The sequence below is a fragment of the Canis lupus genome, chromosome 3, assembly GCF_003254725.2.
Source record: "Canis lupus dingo isolate Sandy chromosome 3, ASM325472v2, whole genome shotgun sequence".
Taxonomy (NCBI): Eukaryota; Metazoa; Chordata; class Mammalia; order Carnivora; family Canidae; genus Canis; species Canis lupus.
This window is the reverse complement of record NC_064245.1, coordinates 61,671,855-61,696,328: the sequence shown is the minus strand read 5'-3', so window position 1 is coordinate 61,696,328 and position 24,474 is coordinate 61,671,855. Positions and strand designations below refer to the sequence as shown.

The 24,474-nt window shown below is 43.9% G+C and overlaps 1 protein-coding gene across 5 annotated transcripts in view; it reads left to right on the top strand.

Annotated features, from left to right (window-relative positions):
• The window catches only part of FAM193A (family with sequence similarity 193 member A), a 165,930-nt gene that overhangs the window by 100,395 nt on the left and 41,061 nt on the right, over positions 1–24,474 (top strand). For 3 of the 5 annotated variants that reach the window (XM_025438338.2, XM_025438336.2, XM_025438337.3), the window contains exons 6-13: positions 1,487–1,611; positions 4,870–5,007; positions 6,958–7,105; positions 14,653–14,730; positions 16,216–16,328; positions 16,462–16,704; positions 19,097–19,250; positions 19,368–19,547. In XM_025438338.2, the coding sequence (XP_025294123.2) occupies positions 1,487–1,611; positions 4,870–5,007; positions 6,958–7,105; positions 14,653–14,730; positions 16,216–16,328; positions 16,462–16,704; positions 19,097–19,250; positions 19,368–19,547 (1,179 nt within the window). The remainder of the gene's footprint in view (positions 1–1,486; positions 1,612–4,869; positions 5,008–6,957; positions 7,106–14,652; positions 14,731–16,215; positions 16,329–16,461; positions 16,705–19,096; positions 19,251–19,367; positions 19,548–24,474) is intronic. The other 2 variants (XM_049108570.1, XM_025438339.2) reach the window with 1 other exon arrangement.

Sequence of the window (24,474 nt, the reverse complement as noted above, 5' to 3'; positions counted from 1 at the left end):
GAGCCACCTCCCCAGAGCCCGCCCTCGGCCGGCTGAGGACTGGTCTGGCTTGCTTTAGCTCCTGCATGTTCTTTGTTATAGAGACAAAAATTGGATCACTGCCTACTCCTCTGTCGCTTGGTGACTCCTGGAGAGCAGGGACCTACTGGATTAGTCTCTCTGTCCCTGTACCTGGCACGGTGCCTGCACAGAGTGGTCTCTGCTGATGTCTGTGACACATGTTGTCTGTGGCCACGTCCTTATCAGATTCTTGGGCAACAGTTTCTCATTCCAGAAAATGGGCGGAGTTTATCTGTTCCCAGGCCAGCTTTCCTGTATTGAGTAATGGCAATGAGAGGTGCTGAAATGCACATCTCAGAGAGTGAGAGCAAGCTCTGAAAACTTAGGCAAAAGTGTGGGTTTGAGGTTCTCTGCCGGTGTCACAGCTTCCTTGCAAGGCCTCTCTGTATAGGGTGTGAGCAGAGGACTGGAGGTGGCAGAGCTGGCATACTTTTGTGGTGGAGTGGTGCCACTGGTGTGCATTCAGCACTATTTCAGCGATGCTTGTGCTCAGGAACAGGAAATGGCCATTTTAACTGGTTCTCCTAGCCTCCACGCCAGCCAGCTGTTGGGAGACAAAACAGTGGAGTCCTAATGTGTAGATTGTTTACTAACTTCTCCAGGTATGATGATTTGGATTCAGTCTGGCTAAATTGTAAAAGTAGTCACCCTGAGTTGTCCATTTCATGGAGTGTTGCTACATACTGTTCAGTGGTTCCTCCAGTCGTCTGTGGTTTAGGGAAGGAACATCTAGCCAAGGATGTAAGATGACTGAAGGACAAGTAGCTGTATAGCCATACTTCCAGGTGGAAGCAAGGATCCCCATGAGCATATGCTCGTAGCAAGATCTGCCTCTAGGAAACCTTGTTGTTGAGGACAAATGGATGTTTCTTCTGATGTCATTCTCTGTGAGGGCCAGGACACTCCCAAATGTTTAAGTTATCTACAGTAAAAGTGATGAGTTTGCCTTTATTAGGGAGAGGAGGACTTGTCCTCTCACAGCATGTCACTAGTGGAGAAATGATTTGCATCTATCAGAATGGGAGATTTCTCAAGTTAGGTGAGAAAATGAGTGCCCTCTGACATCAGGATTTGTGTGCATTTAAATGTTTAAAGAGTAGGGCTTTCAGTACATTTGGGAGCACAGTTGTAAGGAATGACTGTCAAATACATGCATTTGTTTCTTTCTCTGTCCCTTCTTCATCTGTGTGTGTCTTAGCCCCTTTCTGTGTGTGAGGGATCTGGAAGGGAGGAGAAGTGGGGTACCGTGTGCGTGTGGCAAAGGTCTGCATTAGGGTGTATTCTGGATGTACAGGGAACAGCAACCCCTTATCTGCAGAATGTTCTGGGCCTGAAAGAGGGATGGAGGGGATTGATCCTTCTGGGGAGTCTTTAGTCTTCATCATTTCGGTACATCTTCCATTTATTTATTTATTTTTTTGACTAGGAAAATGAACACTTGAAAAAGTTCCAGGTGACATGGGAACTACATAATAAACATCTGTTTGAAAATCTGGTCTTTTCGGAGCCACTTCTCCAGAGCAACTTGCCAGCACTGGTGTCGCAGATCAGGTATCTATCTGGTCTTCATCTGCATACATCTCCATGGTGTGACAGCACGGTACTTTTCCCTGTCTTTTAGCATGTGTGCCTGGGAACACCAGCGCCTGGTGGAAGTTCTTGCTCAGGGAACCATCTAGTTTGGACAGAAACTACAAACCCCAAGAGAACTATTAAATTTTCAAATAACAAACTCACTGGTAATGCCCCTAAGATTTAACACCACAGATTCCTTGTAAATAAGAAAAAGCTGTGATAAATGTGAAGTTTTACTTTGATGAGACTCAGGATTGGCCAGATGACTGTGGCACTCAGGTGTGCAGTGGGAGATAGGAAGGGGGTGTGGGAATAGGGAGGAGGGCTCCTGGGCACTGAGGGCAGGGATTTGCATCTCACACATGCCCTCAGTGCCTTGTCCATGGCTTGGCCTCTCCTTACGGTGTAGAGTGTCCATGGGGCTTCCTCATGTGTGCCAGGACAAGTGGTGCCAAGGATGGTGCTCAGGGCCTTTGCCTTGGCTGGCAGGGTGGACAACATGCGGCTCAGTTGGGAGGAGACTCCTGGAATCCACAGTCACTGTGCACTGCTGAGCTAGGTGCATGCTTCCATGGTTCTGCTGCCTGGCGCTTTTGTTCCTGTGGGCTTCCCACAAAGGAATGTACTATAGACCTGGTCATCTTTATGTAAATGTCCATGCTAAAATTTATTTGGACCAGATTCACAAAAAAGGGAAATTATTTTTAAGTAAGTTTGTGGTTGGCTTCCAGACCACTTTGTTTTCTCCTGAAATCCATGTATTGACCTAGTCTTTGTTTCCTGTATTTCTAAATCCTATCTGAGGGGTCATAACTGTTCCCACTTCACACCCTCACCTCTGGAGAAAGAATAACCCTGAAAGTAGTTGGATAAAGGTGGTGGGGGCAGAGAGACCAGAATGAAGTGTTGTGTGGGTGTAGCCTGTACTCTGCTTGGCTCCTGACCCTCCCGGCATCCCGTTCCCCACAGCCTGCTCCCTGCCTGCCCTTTCCCTATGTGTCTAGTTTCATAGCATCTGGCACGTTACATGGTGGGTCTTGGAGACTTGAGTGTCCTGTCACCTCCACCAAAGAGAGAGTCAGGGAAGTTCTCAGAGTTGTGAGTTTGAAATGTAGGAAATAGTTTTGTCCCTAGTCACTGATGTTTACATCCACCAAAGCCACTTTTTATGAAATAATGCATCTTCGGAAGGTGGAGGTTCTTACAGGAAGATTCTAGGGCCTTGTATTTTCTTTTTCTGCTGAGCCAGTTCATTTGATGGGTCTGTCATCAATTGGGGGTGAGTGACAGGGACCTGAAATGTATCCTGAAACTTTATTCTTGGCCATGTCCTAGTTCCAGATTTATTTATTTACTTGCCTACCTTTTCTTTTTCTTTCTTTCTTTCTTTCTTTCTTTCTTTCTTTCTTTCTTTCTTTCTTTCTTTCTTTCTTTCTTTCTCTTTCTTTCTTTCTTTCTTTCTTTCTTTCTTTCTTTCTTTCTTTCTTTCATCTTTTCTTTCTTTCCTGTCTTTCTTGTCTTTCTTTCTGTGTTTATTTGTTTGAGAGAGCATGTATGAGCAGGGAGGGGGCAGAGAAGCAGGGAGGGAGAAGGGAGAGGAAGAAGCAGACTCCGCACTGAGCAGGGAACTCAATGCAGAGCTCAATCCTACGACCCTGAGATCCTGACCTGAGCTGTCCAGGTGCCCCTAGTTCTGGGTTTCTTTCTCACTCATTGCAATTGATGGTCAGACTCCAATGATTGTCAGCAGGGGAAATACAGATGGGGACAGGGCTGGGAGGAGGCAAGCGAAGCATTCCCAGGGGAGCTGGTGACACCAGAAGGGACAGTTCCTTCGAGTTCTCCAGCACACTCCCTTGTCAGACCCAAGCATAATTCAGATCTGATCTTCTAGTGTACAGATAGGCACTGAACAACTTGTAAAAGTTTTGACACACGTTATATACAAATACCACCCCCTGAAGTAATGACTGTATCTATGGCACATAAACCCTGGTCTCTGGCTCTATGTGTTTAAAGTATGATACAGATTGCGAAGACTACACTGAGCAGATGTGCAGCTGCATGAGTGTGCCTTAGCTGCCGGCAAGTGTGCCGTGGCCCCAGGAAGTCAGTCCCTTCTGCCTGCTATGTCCCCTGGAACTGCCACTACACTGCTGGCCACAGCAGCCCTACTCCTTCCTTGTTTATTCTTCTGTTGTTCAAATGTGCCTTTCCATAGTCTTGCCTCATTTTTCATTTGATGTATCTTTTGTGTTTTGTTTTTTAATACAAGTAATCTACATGAAGTTGACTTCATGTAAAGGAGCTCACTTAGTTCGGGTAAATTATTTCTCCTTTTCTAAACCCCTGTGCTGAGATGTAATTTACTTACCATTACAGTTCACTCATTTAAAGTGTATAGGTCAACAGCTGTTGGTATATCACATTACTACTTTTTAAAAATTGTGGTAAAATATATACAACACGAAACTTGCCATTTTTAACCACGTTTAACTGTACAGTTAAGTAGGATTAATTACTTTCACAGTGTTGAGCAACCATCACCAGTGACTGTTGCCAAAACTTTTCTCATCACCCAGAGACTCTATCACTGTGAATGACTCCACTCCTTCTTTTCCCCACGTTTTTTATAATTCTTTAGTCTGCAGGCCCCCACCCTATCCGTTTTCCCTTATAATACATCTGTTGGAAAACCTGCAGCGATGCCCAGCATCTAGGTTCTGTGGCATGTGTGCTCATGGAGCACCACACAGGCTTTCTGTCTGTGCTGCCCAAGGACTGGTAGTGAGGTCCAGGAGCTTCATCAGGCTTGTGTCTGTCCCGGTGTCAAGACCAGGAGCCTCACTATCTGCTTGTTTGTTTTGGTGGGTATTAGTGGTTGCCCAATTGGTTTTTATTTTATTTTTTTTTTTTTTTTTTTTTTTTTTTTTTTTTTTTTTTTTTTTTTTTTTTTTTTTTTTTTTTTTTTTTTTTTGGTTTTTATTTTAAATACATGATATTAATTGTTAGGGAAATGTTTGATTAGGCTTGTGAATAAACTTGCCAAAACTGACTTTATTTCATTCTCCTTATGTTGCACATGCACACTATCTGTAATAGATGTTACTGTGAGGATCTGTCCATAGCACTATCATGTGTTTACAGAGTGAATACTTAGATAGTAATCTGTTTGCTAAACCACTTGTGTCATGTGACCGTGAGGACATTCCTTGTTTTCTGTCTGGGTTCCAGCTCAGCTCAGCTTGAATGTAAGCCTTGTGCCTACACATTGTGCTCCGATTATCCAAGCAGAGATGTCCCAAGAACCCTGGCTACTTTGGCTCAAAATGGAACCTGTATCATGGTAGAGGAGAACAGCTCTCACTTCCGGTAGGAGAGGAAGAGGGGTGTGTGCCAGGCAGATGCCGGGCTCCCTTAACATAACCGTTTTCCAAGTAGTACAAAAGGGTGCGATGGCATTACATAGAAGGCAAGCTTTGTGTGAAGCGTGGAAATCTGTCTGTAACGAGCAAGGTTGTGGAAACAGAAATGGGAAGAAAGCAACTGCTCCATGGGCTAATGAACTGCAAGACAGAGGGCTGTGTTCTTAGACCCAAGGGCCATCTAGTAGCTGTGCAGAGCCCAGAGCAGCCTCAGAGTCCCTAGATTCTGTCCCTTGAGGAGTTTTGTATCCTGAGGGGGCAGAAACAGCCTTAGAAGGACAGCCTTGGTGCCTGAGAGTCTCAGTCACTGTGTGGGTCAGTGTTGGTTTCTTTCCTGTCTCTGGCTTCCCCTAAACACCTGTTCAGTTAGGCCTGGCTTCTGCTTGGCCCCTCCTTGGAGTGATTCCACACTTGGACATGTGTGCAGATAACTTCAGCATCTGTGAGTTCCTTTGTAGGTTTTCCGTTTTACACAGTAGTCACAAGTGGGATCCACCCACAGATGGAGACACATAAAAGGAGAGGGAGCCATTTGTGCCCATTGAAATGGTCCTAATTTTAAAATTACTTAATTGTTTATTTTTATTATAAAATTATTAGATTGTCATGCAGTGAATCTCTGAAAATACAGAAATCATGAAGAGAAAGAGGTACTGTAAACAATTTGGTGTTTCCTCTAGATTTTTTTCCTTATGTCCAGCCCAACACACATCTTTTAAACATGCTGCCATCATCCTATCTTAACCTGGGCATAGTTTATCTCAAAGCACAGGTATAAGTACAGTATATATTTGCACATCTGTGAGTGAAGAGATGTAATTATAAGCTTCCTAACGGGTGCCTCGTTATCTAGAATCCTTTCATCTAGATGTCCCCACTGTGTAGCTTCCAGTTTCTCTATGTCGACATGATGATTATTCCTGTACAGCCTTTTGCCCTTGAGTAATGATAAATGTTGTCTTGATTTTGAAATTCTTTGTCAAGATGCTTTATTACAGTTGTTTGGTTCCAGCATTAATGTATTTGGATATTAAGAAAATGAACATTTTCTGATGACAACTTGCCGTGTTAGTCTGCTCACCCCCTTGTCCCTGCCTGCCCTGCTTGGCTTTCTCTTCACCCCCAGGCCACCCTCTCATCCCATATTCTCTTTCCTGGAAGTCTAGGTGTCTTCCTCATTGTTTATAGTATTTGTGTCTTATTTTCAGTTCATTTTCTCGTTTGCATCTTATCATCTTTCTTAACAAATAATATAAAAATAAACACTATAAAATGTATTTCTTTGGATCAGATTTTCTATTTTACTTAATTTGAAAACTGGGTCCAAGTTTTATATTTTTCATTAAATGTTGTGTTTTCCCTGGGCCAGTATATTTCACTGGGGAAAAATAATTTACAAGCCCACATTTAGTAAACTGGATCCTAGGCCTTATTTATTTATTTATTTATTTGAGAGGGGGGAGAGCGCACACGCAAAAGATCAGGGGAAGGAGTAGAGGGGAAAAAAAAGACTCTCTAGCAGACTCCCTACTGAGCACAGAGTCCAATGCAGGGCTCGATCTCACAACCCCAAGATCAAGACTTGAGCCAAAATCAAGAGTTAGATGCTCAACTGACTGAGCCCCTCAGGTACCCCAAGGCCTTAGTCTTATAGGACAGTCTTATTCACTACTATTTTTTTTCTTTGAAGCTCTTCCTTCTTTGAGCTTCTCCTTTATGCGAGATTGTGTTCTGGTGCCTTGCACATGTACTTGCTGAGCCCTCACAGCAGCCTTGTATGGTATGTGGTGGTGCCCATGTGTCACATTGGGAGAGGAGGTGACACAGAAGCAAATCTCTGGTTTCTGGCCCAGAGCCTTTGGGCCCCTTTCTTTCGCTGAAATGCCTCTCTCCCTAGGCTAGGAACCACGACGCATGACACATGCAATGAAGACACCTATAGCACCTTGCTGCAGCGGTACCAGCGCTCTGAGGAGGAGTTGCGCAGGGTGGCGGAGGAGTGGCTGGAATGCCAGCAAAGGATCGATGCCTATGTCGACGAGCAGGTGAGTGCGTGCCACCAGGACCTGCCGTGGGTAAGGCACATGTGCCAAGGTGATCGGGGAGGTACAGGTGGGAGGAGTATAGTCCCTGGTTTTCCAGAGGGAACTGAGGCTCTGGGGTACCATGGTAACTTTTCACCCAGCTGTGCCTGGGGCTGGCAGCAGCTGTTAATCAGGTCAGTGTTGACCTGGCCACACCCAGGGTCACCTGCATAGGCTGCCACTGAGCTCGGTGTTATCTGCAAGAGCCTGTGGGGCCTTGGGGAGCTGCTGAGCCTTGTAATTTGTGGAACCATTCATGGAATGCTCTGCTGCTCAGAGCCCCTTCTCTGTCTCTATCCAGAGAGGGAATGCAGACAGAACCGAGTTGGTTGTGCTTGGCAGGTGGCTGACAGGGATGGAGGAAGACCCAAGAAAGCAGGGTACTCCTGGTGAGGGTGGGGCCTGAAGGGCAGATGCAGCTGATCGGCAGGAACCTCTTGGGAACACAGAGCAGGACTCCCAGAGGGCACCCCAGCCTGCCTGCCCACCTTCCAAAACCGCAAGAGGGTGGGCAGAGGAGGAGGCATTCAGAACAGCCATTTTCAAGGTAATAGGGCATAAGGAGTAATGAGGGAACACTGTTAGAGCTCTGTATTATACTTTCTCTCTCTCTTTTTTAAAAGATATATTTGTTTATTTTAGAGAGAGAGCATGGGGGTGGGGGCAGAAGGAGAGAAAATATCAAGCACACACTGCATTGAGTGCAGATCATGACATGGGGCTCGATCCAACGATTCTAAGATCATGACCCGAGCCAAAGCCAAGAGTTGGATGCCCAACTGACTGCACCACCCAGTCACCCCTCTATATTATACTTTTGAGACTCTGGGATTTGGATCGGGGGGTCTACATCCTGCCCTATGCAGTCTTTTTTTTCTCATTTCACATTATAGGTATGACAGATATAAATGCACTTCTAGTTTCAGAAATCCTTTCATTTCTCCAGTTGAAATGGGACTATACAAAAAGTTCCCCAAGATAACTCTTAGAAGAAAGGAAAGACTGAGACTTTACTAAGATTGAGAAAACCTTTAGGAATAGTAATTTTTTAATGTACTTGTACCTGAAGCTAAAAGTCTATTTAGGAATATAATACACAGCGTTATCATTGCTGTTCTGACGAAAAAGAGGAATGTATAAAATAACCGTTTCCAGAGGGAACTGAGGCTCTGAGGTACCATGGTAACCTTTCACCAGCGGTGCCTTGGGCTGGCAGCAGCTGTTAATCAGGTCAGGGTTGACCTGGCCACACTGTGTCACCTGCATAGGCTGACATACTTGTTTTCTCTAGGAAGGAAAATACAGTCTTAGTTTAAAAAGTAAAGCTGAAATTAAATTTATTTAAGAGTGTATGTTCTTAGAGCTCTAAATGCTTAGAATTAAAAGTAGGAAAGATCTTAAATCAGCAACCTAATTTGGCAACTTCAGGATCTAGGGGAAAAAAAACAAACTAAAGCCAAAGCTAGCAAAAGGAAAGAAATAATAAAAATTAGAGCAGGTCAACAAACTAGAGAATAGAGAAAAATCAGTGAAACCAAAAGTTGGTTAAGATCATCAAAGTTGACAAACCTGTAGCTAGACAGGCTTAGGACAAGAAGAGAGAAGACTGAAATCAGAGATGATGTGGGAACATTATTACTGATTGTAACAAAATGAAAAGGGTTGCCAGAGTCCCATGAACAGTTGTACACCAACACAGGTTAACTCAGATAAGTGGAAGAATTCCTGGAAACAGAACCTACCAAGACTAAGTCATGGAGACACAGTCCGGTTAGAAAACTGAATCAGTATCCAACATCTCCCCATAGAGGAGAGCCCAGGACCTGACAGCTTCACAGGTGATTCTCCCAAACATTTAAAGAAGAATTAACACCAATCCTTCCCAAACTTTTCCAAAAACTTGAAGGGGAGAGAAACTTCCCAGCTCATTCTGTGAGGCCAGCATCACCTTGATACCAAAGCCAGACAGAGACACCATCAGAAAAGAAACCTATAGACTAACATCCGTGAAGAGCACAGGTGTAGAAATCCTCAACAAAATACCAGCAAACAGGATTCAGCAGCGTATCAAAAGGACTGTACCCTTGGGCAGCCCCGGTGGCGCAGCGGTTTAGCGCCGCCTGCAGCCCGGGGTGTGATCCTGGAGACCTGGGATCGAGTCCCACATCGGGCTCATTGCATGGAGCCTGCTTCTCCCTCTGCCTGTGTCTCTGCCTGTCTCTCTCTCTCTCTATGTGTCTCTATGAATAAATAAATAAAATCTTTAAAAAAAAAAAAAAAACAAAAGGACTGTACCCCACGACCAAGTGGGATCTCTTCCTGGAATGCAAATATGATCAGGGCATGAAAACTGATCGATGTAATATGCACATCAACAGAATAGAGGGGGAAACATGGGATCATCTCCATTGATGCAGATCTACAAAGCTTTTGACAAAATTCAGCACCCTCTCATGATAAAAACATCAAACAAACTAGGGTCACAAGAGAACCACCTCCACATACTGAGAACCACACATAAAACCCCACAGAAACATCAGACTTGATGGTGAGACTGAAAGCATTTCCTCTAAGATGAGGAACAAGGTAGGAATGCTGTTTCTACTACTTCCATTCAACATGGTACTGGAAGTTCTGCTCAGAGCAGTCAGCTCAGGAAAAAAACACATCCAAATTGAAACAGAAGAACTAAAATTATTTCTGCAGGTGATATGATTTTATGTGTAGAAAATCCTAAAGACTGTAAAAAAAAAATAAATGTTGAATAAATGAATTCAGCAAAGCATCAGTAACAAAGTAAATGCGTAAAGTGATATTTCTGTATGTTAACGAATAATCTGCAAAGGAAGTTACAAAAACAGTCCCATTTACAACAGTATCAAGAGTAAAATACTTACAAATTGACTCAAGGAGTCTTTTCTGACTCATTTCTGAAAGAAATTAAAGACATAAAGGGAAGTACATGCTGCGTTCATTGGAAGACTGATTAATATTAAAATATCCATGTTAGCTAACGTGGTCTGCAGACTCAGTGCAATCCCTATCAAAATCCTAAAGTCATTTTTGTAGAAACAGAAAAACGCATTTTAAAATTCCTATGCAATCTCAGGGAACCTAGAATAGCCGGAACCGTCTTGCAAAAGAACAAATCTGGAGGATTCACTCCTGTGATTTTGCACCTGACTGCAAAGCTACAGTAATCCCAACAATGTGGTGTTGACATATGTGGTCACATGATGTCCAGTAAGGGTGCCAGGCCACGCAAAGGGGAAAGGACAGTCTGCAACAAACTGCTGAGGAAACTGCACATCCTCATGCAAAAGAATGACTTTGGAGCCAAGATGCAGAAACTAACTTAAGTGGGAAAAGGCCTAAATAGAAGATCTAAAATAAAGAAACTTAGACATTTCTTTCCGTGAACAAAACCAGACATGAAAGGACAAGTATTATAGAAATCTGTGTATACAAGGTCCCCCACTCCTCATACAAGGTCAGACTCCTAGACACAGGAAGTGTAACTCATGGGCTCAGGACTGCAGGACGGGAGAACGGGGAGTGTTTCAGGGGGACAGAGTTTCTCATCTTAGGGAAGGATAGTGGGGATGTTTGTATGATGTGAATGTACTTAATGCCACTGAACGGTACACTTAAAAATGGTTAAGATGGTAAATTGTATGTTATGTGTATTTTGCCACAATAAGAAAGAAAAAGAAAACCCATCCTCCTTACTAAAGTAACGAGAAAATGTATTCTTATTTTCATTCACCTATCAAGAAACCATGATGCCATTAATACAAGTCAGGGAAACTGAACAATTTTAGCAGCATCCAGAGGGTACTAGTCATTCTGGAATCCTTGGAATGGACACCACTTTCTTCTAATCAAGTAATAGTTTAGAAATCATGTAGTAATTTCAGGGTTTCAAACATCTGTAAAATAATTGAGTATTCATAAATAAGCATGGACGTGGGAGACAGGTGACAGCTTTGAAATCACTTGTTTTTGCTTGCTTTTTGAAATGTATCCTTTATTTGTTGTTTGACACAGACATAAGCCTGCAGACACCCAAACGTTCAGAAAAATTAATCCCAGAGGACGTGAGGAGAGGGTCAAAGAGGAGGAGGTTTCTGTTGATATTAGCTATCAAACAGCTCTGGACTGAGTTCCGTACTAAAATAAATTACCTTTCCTGAGATTTAGCTCATTTAAAATCTTTTAAGATTTTATTTATTAATTCATGAGAGACACAGGGAAAGAGGCAGAGACATAGGCAGAGGGAGAAACAGGCTCCCTGCAGGGGGCCTGATGTGGAACTTGATCCCTGGACTGGCTGTCATGCCCTGAGCCAAAGGCAGGCACTCAACTGCTGAGCCACCCAGGTGTTACTAAGATTTTATTTTAAGTAGGCTCCATGCCCTGCATGGAGCCCAACATGGGGTTTGAACTCATGACCCCAAGATCAAGACCTGAGCTGAGATCAAGAGTCAGATGCTTGAGTGACAGAACCACCCTGGCACACCATCCCCTCTCCCCCCAAATCATTTTTAAACATGCAACAGTAATTGCTGCTTGTAAGAGGAAAATGTTTTTCCTGAAAGTGGCAGACATACAGGATGTAAAAGGAGAACTGGCACCAGCATTGAATCTTCTCATCCAAGAAGATGGTATACATCTCTGGTTTTAGGTTGTGTTTTGTCTTCTGTATGATGCTTTTACAGTTTGTGTACTTCCCATCAAGTTTATTCCCCGGGGCTTCTGGGGTCAAGGCCACGCTGTGTGCTCACAGCTGTCTGGCTGTTGGTATTCCACCCAGTGCCCTTACTGACTCTCCAGGAGTTTGTGAGTTAGCTGCCTTGAAGTTTCTAGACCATGTCTCCTGCAAATAATAGTTTTGTCTTAGCTTCTCTGGCATTTGCACTGTTTGGCTTCACTTAGAGCCCTCAGCTCTTCACAATTGAGTGTAACTGGCGGCACTGAGCACAGCTCTGGCTTCCCATGAGGTCAGATGCTTGCCATAAGTACTGGTGAGAGTTTTTAGCAAATTAAGGATATTTCCCTTTTTCTAGCTTACTTAAGTTATGATTTAAAAAAAAATAAAAAACAGGAATAGGTACTGAATTGGTATGGTATTTGTTTTTCTCTATGAAAACAAATGAAAAAGGCATTAGGTTTCCTAATTTTGAGACATGCTTGCATTCCTGGGATTAAAGCCTACCAGGTTATGATGTATTTTCTGTTAACCTATTATTAGATTTAAGTAGCGAATATCTTATTTAGGATTTTTGGGTTTGTATTCTGAGGCATCATTAAGTGTTTCTCTTTGAGGCCTTGTCCATTTTGTATGAAGGTTCTGCTAGTTCCATAGAATGCATTGAGAAACTTTCCGTGGTTTTTTTTTTTATTTTCAGGAATAGTTTTTTTTTTTTTTAAGATTTTATTTATTTATTCATAGAGCTACAGCTAGAGAGAGAGAGGCAGAGACACAGGCAGAGGGAGAAGCAGGCACCATGCGGGGAGCCCGACGTGGGACTCGATCCCGGGTCCCCAGGATCACGCCCCGGGCTGCAGGCGGCGCTAAACCGCTGCGCCACCGGGGCTGCCCGATTTGCAGGAATAGTTTAAATCTTCTGTTCCAATAAAGGGTTTGATAGAATCCACCCTAAAACCTGGGGTGTGACATATTTTTGCAGGGAGGAGAAGACCACCTTTTCAATTCATGTTACACTTGGTCATCTGATTGGGGGTTTCTGCTTCCTGAGTGAATGCTATACATTGATGTTTACCTAGGAGATTGTCCACACTATGTAGACAAGGGATGATAAGCTTGTGCTCAGAGGGGAGGTGATGAGACTGGGTGGAGCCGCTCTACACCCCTGTCCTGCCACCCTGTCATGTTGTGCGGAGAGTGCACCTTCTGTGCCAAAAGGAAACCTCCTGCCCTGGGCTGGGAGGGCAGCAGAGGGTAGAGTGCCTCAGAGCTGCAGTAACGTCCAGAGAAGCTAATGTCTGGGCTGTTAGGTGAAATCTCAAGAGCTTTGTAATGTTGACTCAGCTTTTAAAACAGTGGGTTGTGCAGGCACAGCAGAGTGGCCCATGAGCCACCTTCTTGAAGCTGCTTTGGAGATGAACATCTATCTACATTGTACAGATACCTCCTCCTGTGGTTGAAGAGAAACCTCCTGTGCCCGTGTCTGTCCTTCCTCATGCCCACGTTTTCTCTGTGGCCCTTTATTCTCTGAGAGGGAGTCCGGAGAACCATAGTTTGGGGATTTATTGATCACATTTGCTTCTTTTTTCCCAGTAATTTCTGCTTTTACTTTAATTTCTTCCTGCCTTATCAGCTGGTTTCTCATTTTGTTTCTTTGACTTCTTACATGGAACACATACTTTTCAGTCTTTTGTTTTCTCATAAATGCCTTGAAGCATTTTCTTCTTCTGTGTTGGATACATCTTACATGATTTGATTTGTGGGGGTTTCATTATCTGGGATTTCCATGCACTGTAATTTCAGCTTTGATTTCTTCTCTCATCGTTTATGTACATTTTTTTTTTCAAACGCACGAATTTATTTTTTGAAATTACTTGTTTTGGAGGGTTTGTTGGCAGTATTTTCTTGCCTGTGGATTAAATATGTCCCCCCTCCCCTTTTTGTGTTCCAAAAAAATTGGAAGATACATATTCCATATCTCTTTTTTTAGTAGTTAGTAGTTTTTAGTTCTTTTCAGTAATTATAAGAACACATATAGATAAACATCAAGATCTAATTTTTTCATAGCCTCCCCCACCACAGTAAAACTGTATCTTGAGCCCATTCTTCATTCCCTATCCCTCTCAATTTGGTGTCTTTTTAAATTTTGGTGAAATACACATAACGTAAAATGTACCATTCTAACCATTTCTGTGGGTCCAGGTCAGGGGCATTAAGTCCACTTAAATTGTGGCAAGTGCTCCACCCTCCACCCACAGAGCCCCTCCACCTTCCCTGACTGAGCAACAGCTCCTTGGCCTCCCAGCCCCTTCAGCCCCTGTCTGCTTTCTGTCTCTGTGCTTTTGAGTCCTCCAAGGGCCTCGTGTGGCAGTGGCGTACAGAATCTGCCCCTGTGTGACCGGATTGGTTCCCTTGTGTCCTGTCCTCAGGCCCATCCATGAGGGAACAGGTTGCTCATGGGTCTTCCCCTCCCTCAAGGCTCTTCCTGCATGGGGCGCTCATCCTCAAGTTCTTATTTCTGGTACAGGCAGGGCATGTGATGGGCATTCAGTACAGGCTGAATGCTCACTTACTGCAATGACACATTCAGCTCTGGGATCTTCATTTCTTTCCTAAATCTGAGCTCCTCTGTGTTTCCCACACGAGAAGAACATGTGAACGAGATAGAGGCCAGGCAGTGAGTCTGTATCATGCCTCCAGGGGGTGTTCCTCATGTGCACCATTGCTGACATCTCTCCTCGTAGACGCCCAGGTGGCTCTTGCTGGCACTAAGGTTTTATTGTTTGCATCTCTTTACTAGATGACAATGAAAACCAAACAGCGCATGCTGACGGAGGACTGGGAGCTTTTCAAACAAAGGCGATTCATTGAAGAACAGGTGAGGCTGCAGGGAGGCTGCGTACCAGATCGGGGAAAAAACACCACTGTGTCAAGGCCACCCTGTGGGTCTGCTCCTAAGAGTGTTGTTAATCCTAGATAAACTAGTTTTCCCTGTCTCTTTCTTGATTTCTGTAATCCTCAAGGAAGACTGTTTCTCAAGTGACCCATGCTAGCCCACAGCCACCCAAGTTCCTGCTGTCTGGCCTCTGCACAGGCAGGTGGTGCCATCACGGAGCAGGGTGTTGGCCCAATTCATGGGCCTCCCCACACTGGCCTGGGCCCTGCTTTCACTGTAGCTGCTGGCGACACAGCCTTCTTCCTCCCCCTCCTTCCCCACGGGCTCTTCCCTACCCCTCTGCTATGTGCCTGGCTGCAGGCCTTGTCCCAAGGGCTTCAGAGCACTTGACTTGTTTGAAAGCTTGGTTCTCTTGATTCTCGCCTATGAGCTGGCATTGTTCTCACTTTCTTTCTAGGCAGCTCTGCTCCTGCTCCTTGGTCTTCTTTAGGCTTTGGTGGCCCCTGGCCTCAGCCCCCGCGCCACTGTCCTCACCCCTGTGGGTCTCTGGGCATCCACACTGGTCCGCTCACCTGCTCCATCCCCCAGCCCTTCCTCCATGGCTTCTATCCTATGAAATGGCCCTTCTGGTACCACCTTTCCCATTGCCAGAGGTGGTCTGTAGGTTTCTTCTCTGAAATTCAGATGCTTGCCTTGTCAAATGGAAGTTTGGGTGCCATTTCCAGGTAGCTTCTGGTCTGCTCCCTTCACCTTGTTCCTGAAGTGGGTATCCTCCCCAGCTGGCCTTCCTCCCACCCGCTGCTTCTATCGTGGATTACAAATGCCTGTTTAACTCGTGGATGCTCTGGTGCTACAGCTCCATACACAGGCCTGTGTCCCTCCAGGCTGCCCTGTCAGGCATGGCACCCCCCTCCCTGTCAGCCCAGGGTCAGCTAGGCCTTCCAGAGCTATTTCAGTGGGTGCCTAGCTCAGTGCTTAGCCACTGAGCTGGATGGCCTCTTTGCCTCTGACAGAATTACCAACTCTGCCTCCTCTGGACCCAGCTTGGGCCTGGTGTCCTGTTGTGCTGCTTTTCTGCTTCTGTGGCAGCCTGAACCAATTTGTGCCAGGGCACCTCCCACATCAGAGTTTCCTTTTCCAGGGTCTGAGCTCTTCGGGGCCTTAGTTTAGTTCTGTGCTTCTGGTTCCTCGTGAGGACTGTGCACACAGCCAATTCCAAGTAAAAGCTGGTGTGTGCTGGTGAGGTGCCAGCCAGGGGCTACTGTCCCCAGCCTCAGTGAGGCTCAAGCTTGTGGCTGCTGTGCATTTCTGGTCTGCCCCCTCATGGCCCTGTCCCACTCTAGGAAGCTGTGGCCACTGGCTTCTAAATGGGCATGGCGCATATTACCATGATTATTGAGAAGTTGAACCGCCTGGTTGGGGAATAAGTCTTGCAGAGTTAACCTCTCATTTGATGATTTCCTCTAGCTGACCAATAAGAAAGCAGTTGCTGGTGAGAACAACTTCACAGACGCCATGAGGCACATGTTGTCATCCCGGCTGAGCATGCCCGACTGCCCCAACTGCAACTACAGGAGAAGGTGAGCCCCCGCTGTCGTGTGGGTGCAGTGAGCCCGTGGGACCCACAGCCTCAGTCGAGGCACTGACCCTGACACCGCATGGTCTGACCTTCTTTCTCGGCTCTCTGGGTAACTGTCCTTCATTCCCACTCAGATGTGCTTGTGATGACTGCAGCCTCTCACACATCCTCACTTGTGGTGTCATGGACCCCCCCGTCACTGGCGACATCCACAGTCACCAGCTGCCCCTCCAAGTGGATTCTGCTCCCGACTATCTCTCTGAGATGCGCCCACCTAGCGTGTCCTCAGCAAGCTCAGGGTCAGGTTCCAGCTCTCCCATTACAATTCAGCAACATCCCAGACTCATCCTCACAGACAATGGCTCTGCACCAACTTTGTAAGTTGTGACTTTGTAATAAGATTTCAGAAATTTATGTAACCCATTAATGAGAAATATGGACAGTAATGTCTGCAGAAGTATGGATATCATTATAGTGTTTTTCAAGAAAAAGGATCCTTCATTTTTTAAGCAACTTTTAAAATACGAAATCAATAAACCCAAACTTTGACACTATTTCATTACCTGAAAAAAAATTACCGTAAATTTATAAATGCCGGTAAAGAAAAAACCATGTTGGTATGCAGGGAAGTGTCTCTTCAGTTCTGGCTTCACGTTTCCTCATTTTATTTGAGGGTGATCAGCCCGAAGTTCATTCCGCCTCATTGTCCGTTCAGCATTCATGCTTATTCCATGTCTTGCTAAAAACTCAGATGATCACTTTAGCAAGCGATTGAAAGGTTCTGTTTTCCGTGTTCCCACATTATCTAGAAGTACATTTTGTATGAGCGAGGTGGCTGTGCAGCTGTCGCCAATTCCCACTGTAGGTGAGTGGTCCCACATTTCTTCAGAGTTGTGACCCTGTCATTTGTTGAGGCTTTCCACTCTAACTTCTGGACGGGTTGCACATGGATGTGTGTTTTTATTTTATTTAGGTACAAACTTAGGTTTGTATTTTGCTTATTGTAGAGTGTGCAGGTGTCAGGAGCCCTGTGGAGGTGATGGATGCCAGCGCAGTTCCCAGTGGGAGAGATTGTTGCCCTGACTTTGGGCTGCTCAGCGTCTCTTAGATTTCTCCATGCCTCTGTTTGGATTTCTCCCAACGACTCTGAGGCTTTCCTTCAGAGTCTTGCAGTCCTCAATATGGATCTAGTCTCAAAACACAAAATAATTCTAAGGGGATGGGTCCGAACGCTATGACTCTCTTGAGCTCGAACTACTCTCTAGTCCTGGATACTGTGTGCTCTCTCTGGGAGCCTGCAAAGGAGGGTCGAGGTATTTCCCAGCTAGCTGTTTGCCAGCCTCTTACAAAAACATACCAGAATTAAGCACGTATGGTCTAATAAAAACTTATATTGGAAAAGCCCATCCCTTCTCATGTGTCACAGCTGCCGATGTAAGGTGCAGGCTCCCATGCTGTGTCAAGTGGTGGAGGAAGTGGGGTATGGGCACCTTTCTCCGAGAGCTGGGACTGCCTGCAGCTGCTCTGGGCCTCTGGCAACGTGAGATTAATGTCTCCCAAACGTGAACTGCTGTGACTTGAAAGCCTCCAGTGTTGCCTTTGGTTTGTGTTATCTCTTTCTTGGTGTCATTATTAAGTTGTTAAAGAGAATCATGCAACTGGAGTCTCCATACTGCGGGGCTCTCTAGTTTTGATGGGCTCTGGGTAGTTGAAGCCTGCCTTCATTACATTGAGCAGATGATTTAATCACTTCATGTCTGAACCTTGGCCTCCTCATCTGAATTGTGGTGGTGGTCATGTTTCAGGATTGGGTGTGAGTGTTGACCACAGCAGCACTTCTGTCACCTTAGGTGCCACAGGCCTCAGGACACCTGAGAGCCTTCACCTGGTTGGCTCTGTGTGTGTTAACTTTGGTGAGCTCCAGATTATAGCATGTCGTACATTCACTCTTTTTCCAAAAATGGGAAGAATATCCAAGTTCAGCAATTCTGGACACTCTTCTAAACCCAAGAGATCTCTAGTTTGTAGAATTTTTCCTTCTGGAGGTTATGGTATGCCAATGCTGAAGATGGACTCAGGCTTGTTTATGTAGACTGCAGGGTTACCATGTATGGTCATGCTTTGAACAATTTGCACTGATAGGGAACTCTGTGCCCACTCTTTTCACGCACCAGAAAAGCCTATATTTGAAATGGTCTTTGACCACAGCCTTGAAATTTGCTTACATTTTTTTAATAAATAAATATGTCATTGCCTATTGTTTAGATGTCTTGTTAAAGCTGATATTTAAGATCGTGACTGGCTTGTCCAGAGCTGGACTTGTAATAAAAAACTTTTAGTATCTTGGCACCTAAGTGCCTTTAAAGTTTTGTTCACCTGGCTACATCTGCAATTTTGGTGGTTCTTTGTACCCTCTTTAATTTTAATGAAAAATTGTGTCTTTTTGGAAATGGCACCAGTTGTGCACCAAGGCACTTCAGGCCAAATGGAAGTGCAGTAATAATTAATCCGATTAAATTTTGGCAGTTTCCTAGATATTTTTCTTCTTTTGGCATTTTGTTTTCCATTTGTCTAAATAGCACAAATGGTAATCTTTCAGGCATTTTCTCTGGTGTTCAGATTACTAAGAGATGTTGAGAAGTGTGCGTGGTGCTCAGTGTAATACTCTCGAGAACTGAGTCTGTAAAGAAAGCTTCTGTGCTTAGAGGGTGGTTCCCTCACTGTGTGTTGGGGGGATGGCCTCATGGTGACCAACTCTGCCTGTCTCAGTTGTAGTGATGATGAAGACGTTGCACCATTGTCAGCTAAATTTGCTGATATTTATCCACTGAGTAACTACGATGATGCTGAGGTGGTGGCCAACATGAATGGACTCCACAGCGAACTGAATGGTGGCGGGGAAAACATGGCTCTCAAAGATGAGGTATGGGCATGACTCCCTCCTGGTGATAGTGAACGGCAAATGGTGCCGATCTGCTGTCTTAACGGTTTTATATTCTTCCATCTTGAAAGGTATAAATTACAAAGGTTGTCTTTAAAGTCCCCTCAGGTAAGCAGTACCAGTAGTAGCTCTTCAGAGGCTGACGATGAAGAGGCAGATGGCGAGAGCAGTGGGGAACCGCCAGGAGCCCCAAAGCAAGACGTGGCTCTAGGCAGTGGGAGTCCCAGGAAAGAGGAGAGTAAAGTGGACAGTCCACCCCCATCTTACCCAACTCAGCAGGTACGATTTCATTTTTCCCAACTCTGTGTCTTTCTCTGTGTACATTTTCTCTAAACTTGGGCATTAGTGAATGCAAAATTATGTTATTTTAGATAACTTTTGAAGATTAGAACTAGAGAGGATCGAGGCTTGCTTATAAAACACTCCAACATGACTCTAACCACGTTCTCATCTTGCTCCTCTGGCTTGAGCCCTCTTAACGGTCTTGAATTTGCAGCACCCCGGAGCTGCTCCAGACATTGAGCTGTCATAGAGGTTTTTGACTTTAAAGAAGCAAGAGGGGATGGTTTGTTTGTTTTTTTTAGTAAAATAATAGAATGTTAAAATTTCAGAAAAGGTTGACTTTGTAAAGAAGTTTTTTTCTGGTGGACACCTGTTCTGTTATGAAAGTACCTCATGAGATGACTTTTCTCTTAAAGGCTCCTAGTTTCATAAGTAGTTGCTCACCTCGTTCTGAAATGAAAGAGAAAACAAACGGAGGTGGGGGTGCTTGGTTAACCACCTTCCTTCATAGGCAGTGTAGACACACAGTTCATGAAAGGTGACATGAAAAGGTGTTCTGTTGAGAAGTCTTGCTCCAACGTCCATCCCCACCAGCCCTGTCCAGCACCTACACACGCCCAGTTCTAGTCCCAGTAGGTGATTAGTCTGACTTACTAGTGTGTGTTTATACAAATGCTAATATTCATTCTTCCCTTGTTCTGTGAGAAGGCTCATACTGATGCACACTCTGTTCCCCTTGCTTTTCTCTCCGCAGTACAGCCTGACTCTGCAAATAGCGCTCTTCCTCATCCCCTCTGCCGCCCTGTCTGTGTCCCAACAGGTGGACACACCATAGTTCGGTTTCTCTTTCTCGTCCCCCATCCATGGGCCCATGTGTGTGTCTCCCATTCTTTTCCCTCCACACTGTTCAGTGAGCCATCTGATATCTGGCTTTTTCTACAGAAGTAGGTCTCTCCCTAGGATTGGTTACCAGTGGTGGCTTCTCTGGGTCACAGAGTCATGGCCTCTCCTCCCCCCTAAAAAAGAGTGATGTCATGGTCTTGGGACTTGACCAGTCTGCTGAGAAATGGCAGCCCCTTGAGATTTCAGTCTTCCTTTCATTTATGATGGGCAAAGCTGAGCATTCTCTTATACGTTGATGGGCCTTTCATTTCCTGTTCCATCTTACTGTTGTCAGCCGCCTTCTTTTTTTTTATTTTTTTTTTATTTAAGATTTTATTTATTTGAAAGAGTGATAGTGAGAGAGAGAGCATAAGCAGGGAGCAGAGGGAGAAGCAGACTTTCCGTGGAGCAGGGAGCCCAATTTGGGGCTCAATCCCAGGACCCTGAGATGATGACCTGAGCTGAAGGCAGTCGTACCACCCGTTGAGCCACCCAGGCTCCCTGTCTATAAGTCTTTATGGTATTTTTTGAAAAACATGTTTTTAATGATAAATTCCAGTTCCTTAGTTTTTTCTTTTATGAATTGTGCTTAGGATGTCATATCCAAGAAAACCTTGCCTTATACAAAATTCTGTTTTCTTCTACAAGATGTATAATTTCAGCTCTCACTTAAGGTGTGGTTCATTTGATTCAGTTTTGCTTATGCTGTGAGGTTAGGGTCTAAGTTCATCTTTTTGTGTATGTGGATGTCCAGTGTCCAAGTGCTATATGTGGACAGGACCCTCTCTTTCCTGGTTGAATTGCATCAGCCATTTGTTGAAAATCACAGAGCTATAAATACAAGTGTTTATTGTCTGCACTCTGCATTCTCTGTTCATTTGACCTCTGGGTTCTTTCCCATAGTGTACTTTACCTGCTGCTTTATAGTAAGTTTGGATATCAGGGAGGATCTGCCCCCCAGCTTGGTAGGCCTTATTAAAAATTGTTTAGGCTGTTCAAAGCCCTTTGTGTTTCCATATAAGTGTTAGAACCAGCTTGTTCTACAAAGAAACCTGCCTGGATTTTGGTAGAAATTGTACTGAATTCTTGAATATTTTATGGAATTCACCAGCAGACTCCTCTGGGCCTAGTCTTTTCTTTGTGGGATGATTTGATCAGTTTGCGGAAAATACAGTCTTAACAAAGTTAAATCTGTCAGCCTAGGAATGTGCTGTATCTCCATTTATTTAAATCATCTTTCTTCTAGCAGTTAAAAAAATTTCTAGTCATTCTTAATTATTGAAGTTTTTGATTCTGTAGTAAATGGTATTTTTTAATTTCAATTTTCAGTTGATTATTGGTAATACATAGAAATACAGTTGATTTTTAAATACTTGTGTTCTGTGGCTTAAAACACATTTATTCTTTGGTCTCTCTCTCTCTCTCTCTCTCACTCTTTCTCTTTTTGGTTAGATTCCTTTGGATTTTCTACATGCAAGATTATGTAGACATAAAGATAGTTTTTCTTCCTCTTTCTGGATGATTTTTATGTCTTACTCTTGCCCTACTGAGCTAGCTAGAACCTCCAGTGCTGCACTGCAGAGAAGTGTTGCAAGCACACATCTTTGCCTTGTTTCTGGCCCCAGGAACTCAGCCTGTAACTAGGATCATGCTAGCTGCACATTTTCATTGGATGGCCTTACCCAGTTAAGGAAGTAAATCCTATCAACTCTTCTTTTCCTAAGAATTTTTTCATGAACGTATATTAGGTTCTCCAGATGCCCTTTTTTATATCTATTAAGATGTTCCTGTAGTTCTCATCCTTCATTCTGTTACTGTGGTATGTTGCATCAAGTGATTCTTAGATTTATTTTTTAAGTAGACTCCTTACCCAGAGTCGGGCCCAGTGCTGGGCATTAACTCATGACCATGAGATCAAGACCTGAGCTGAGATCAGGAGTCAGATCCAAAACCTACTGAGCCACCCAGCCACCCCTGATTCTTAGATATTAAACCAACCATGTGTTCCTGGGACAAATCCCACTTGATCATGGTGTATAATCTTTTATTTATTTATTTTTGTATATTGGATTGGTTTGCTAATCTGTAGTTAACATTTTTGCTTCTGTGTTAGTAAGAGATACTGTTCTGTAGTCATCTAACCTTAGAGTGTCACTGTTTGGCTTTGATATCAGGGTAATAATGGCCTCATAGAATGAGTTGGGAAATGTGTGCTCTGCTTATATTTTCTGAAGAAATATGTCTAAAATTTAGATTTCTTAAATAGTTGATGGAATTTACCAGTGAAATCCTGTGGGCTTGGTCTTTCCTTTGTGGGAAGATTTAGAATTACTAACTTACTTTACTTGTTACAGGTTTATTCAAATTTTCTATTTCATCTATAATGTCTACTTTGATGCCATGAGGATATTTACTATATTCTTTTATGATTCTTTTAGTTCTGCAGGGTCTAGAGTGATGTTAATTCCTGATTTGGGTAATTTTGTCTACTTTTTTTTTTAAACCCTCAAACTGACCTAAAGGATTATCAGTTTTTGTAAAAAAACAAAGAAAACAAAAAACAATTTTGTTGTTAATTTTATTTGTTTTTCCCTTTATTTCTATGATTTCTATTCTGATCTTCATTATTTCTTTCCATAGTCTTTGGGTTTGGTTTGTTCTTCCCTCTCTAGCTTGTTGAATCCAAGCCTTAGATTACTGATTTTAGAACTTGAGAATTTATTGAGACTTGTTTTATGCCCTAACATATGGTCTGTCCTAGATAATGTTCTATATATACTTGAAAATAATTTGCGTTCTGCTCTTGTTGGATGGAGTGTCCTAAGAACGAAAGTTTGGTCAAGTTGATATCATTCTGGTGCTCTGAATCCTTCCTGATTATTCTGTCCAGTTCTAAAAATTGCTGAGAGGCACACTGAAGTCTTCACGTATTGCTACTGGACTGTTTCCTTTTCAGATTGGCTAGATTTTGATTCATGCCTTTGGGACAGTGTTGTTGAAGGTGTATGTGTGTGTTACTGTTACCCCTTCCTATTCTATCGACTCTTCTGTCCTTATGAGATGCTTCTCCGTTAGCATTTCTCATCTGAAAGACTCCTCCCACTTGCAGAATCGCTCCTGCTGTCTTAGGGTTACTGTATGCATGTTACCTATTTTTTCATCCTTTGCATTTCAGCCTATTTGTGTCTTTGAATCTAAGATTTGTCTTTGAATCTTTTAGTTGGGTCTTGTATTTTTGTATCTTGTCTGCCAATCTCTGCCTTTTGTCTGGAGTGCTTCATTGATGGTTTAATGTCATGGTCGGCGGTATGTACAACTACTTTGCTGTCTGTTTCCATAGGTCTCATATTTTTTTTTTTTTTTGTCTCATATTTTTTTTTCTCTGCTCCTCCTTTATTTTTTGTATTAAAATTTTTAGTGTACTATTTTAATTCTGCTATTGATTCTTTGGTCTTTTTTTGGTTTGTTTTTAAGGGCTGTTGGGAGTTGGGAATGGGAAGGGCCCCAGGCAAAAAGGCCTGGCTCCTGCTGCTCTTACCTGATGTTCTCGCTAATTGGCATGAAGAAATGCCTTTCTATTTGCTTTTTCCCTTTGGCTGATTTTCAGATCCTCAAATGGTTGCTTTGACAGTTGCATTCAGTTTTACCCTTGTTTTAAGAGGGCAGAGCCACTGACTACTGAGTCTCACCTCTGGTGTCTTTTGCAGACTCTCCATGTAACCACTCCTGAGCAGAGTGAGGCCCGTGGAGCCTGGCACCAGTGCTCTGTCATCCTTGGCCCCAACTCCCTTCTGCCACCCTTGTCGGTCCCCTTGTCCCTGCACAGACAGTCACAGGAGCAGATTGGTATGGCTGCCACCTCAGCACCTACTTGGCTGGGTAGTGAGGTCTGCATTTTTTCTCATCAGGTCTCCTCCATCCCAGGCTCTCGGGGTCCCTTCTGTACTCTATAAGGAGGGCTCTGGACAACTTGAGGCATCAGATGAGCCCTGTCTTCTCTGTAGTGGCTGTGTGACTGTTCAGCACAATGTGACTTGACTTA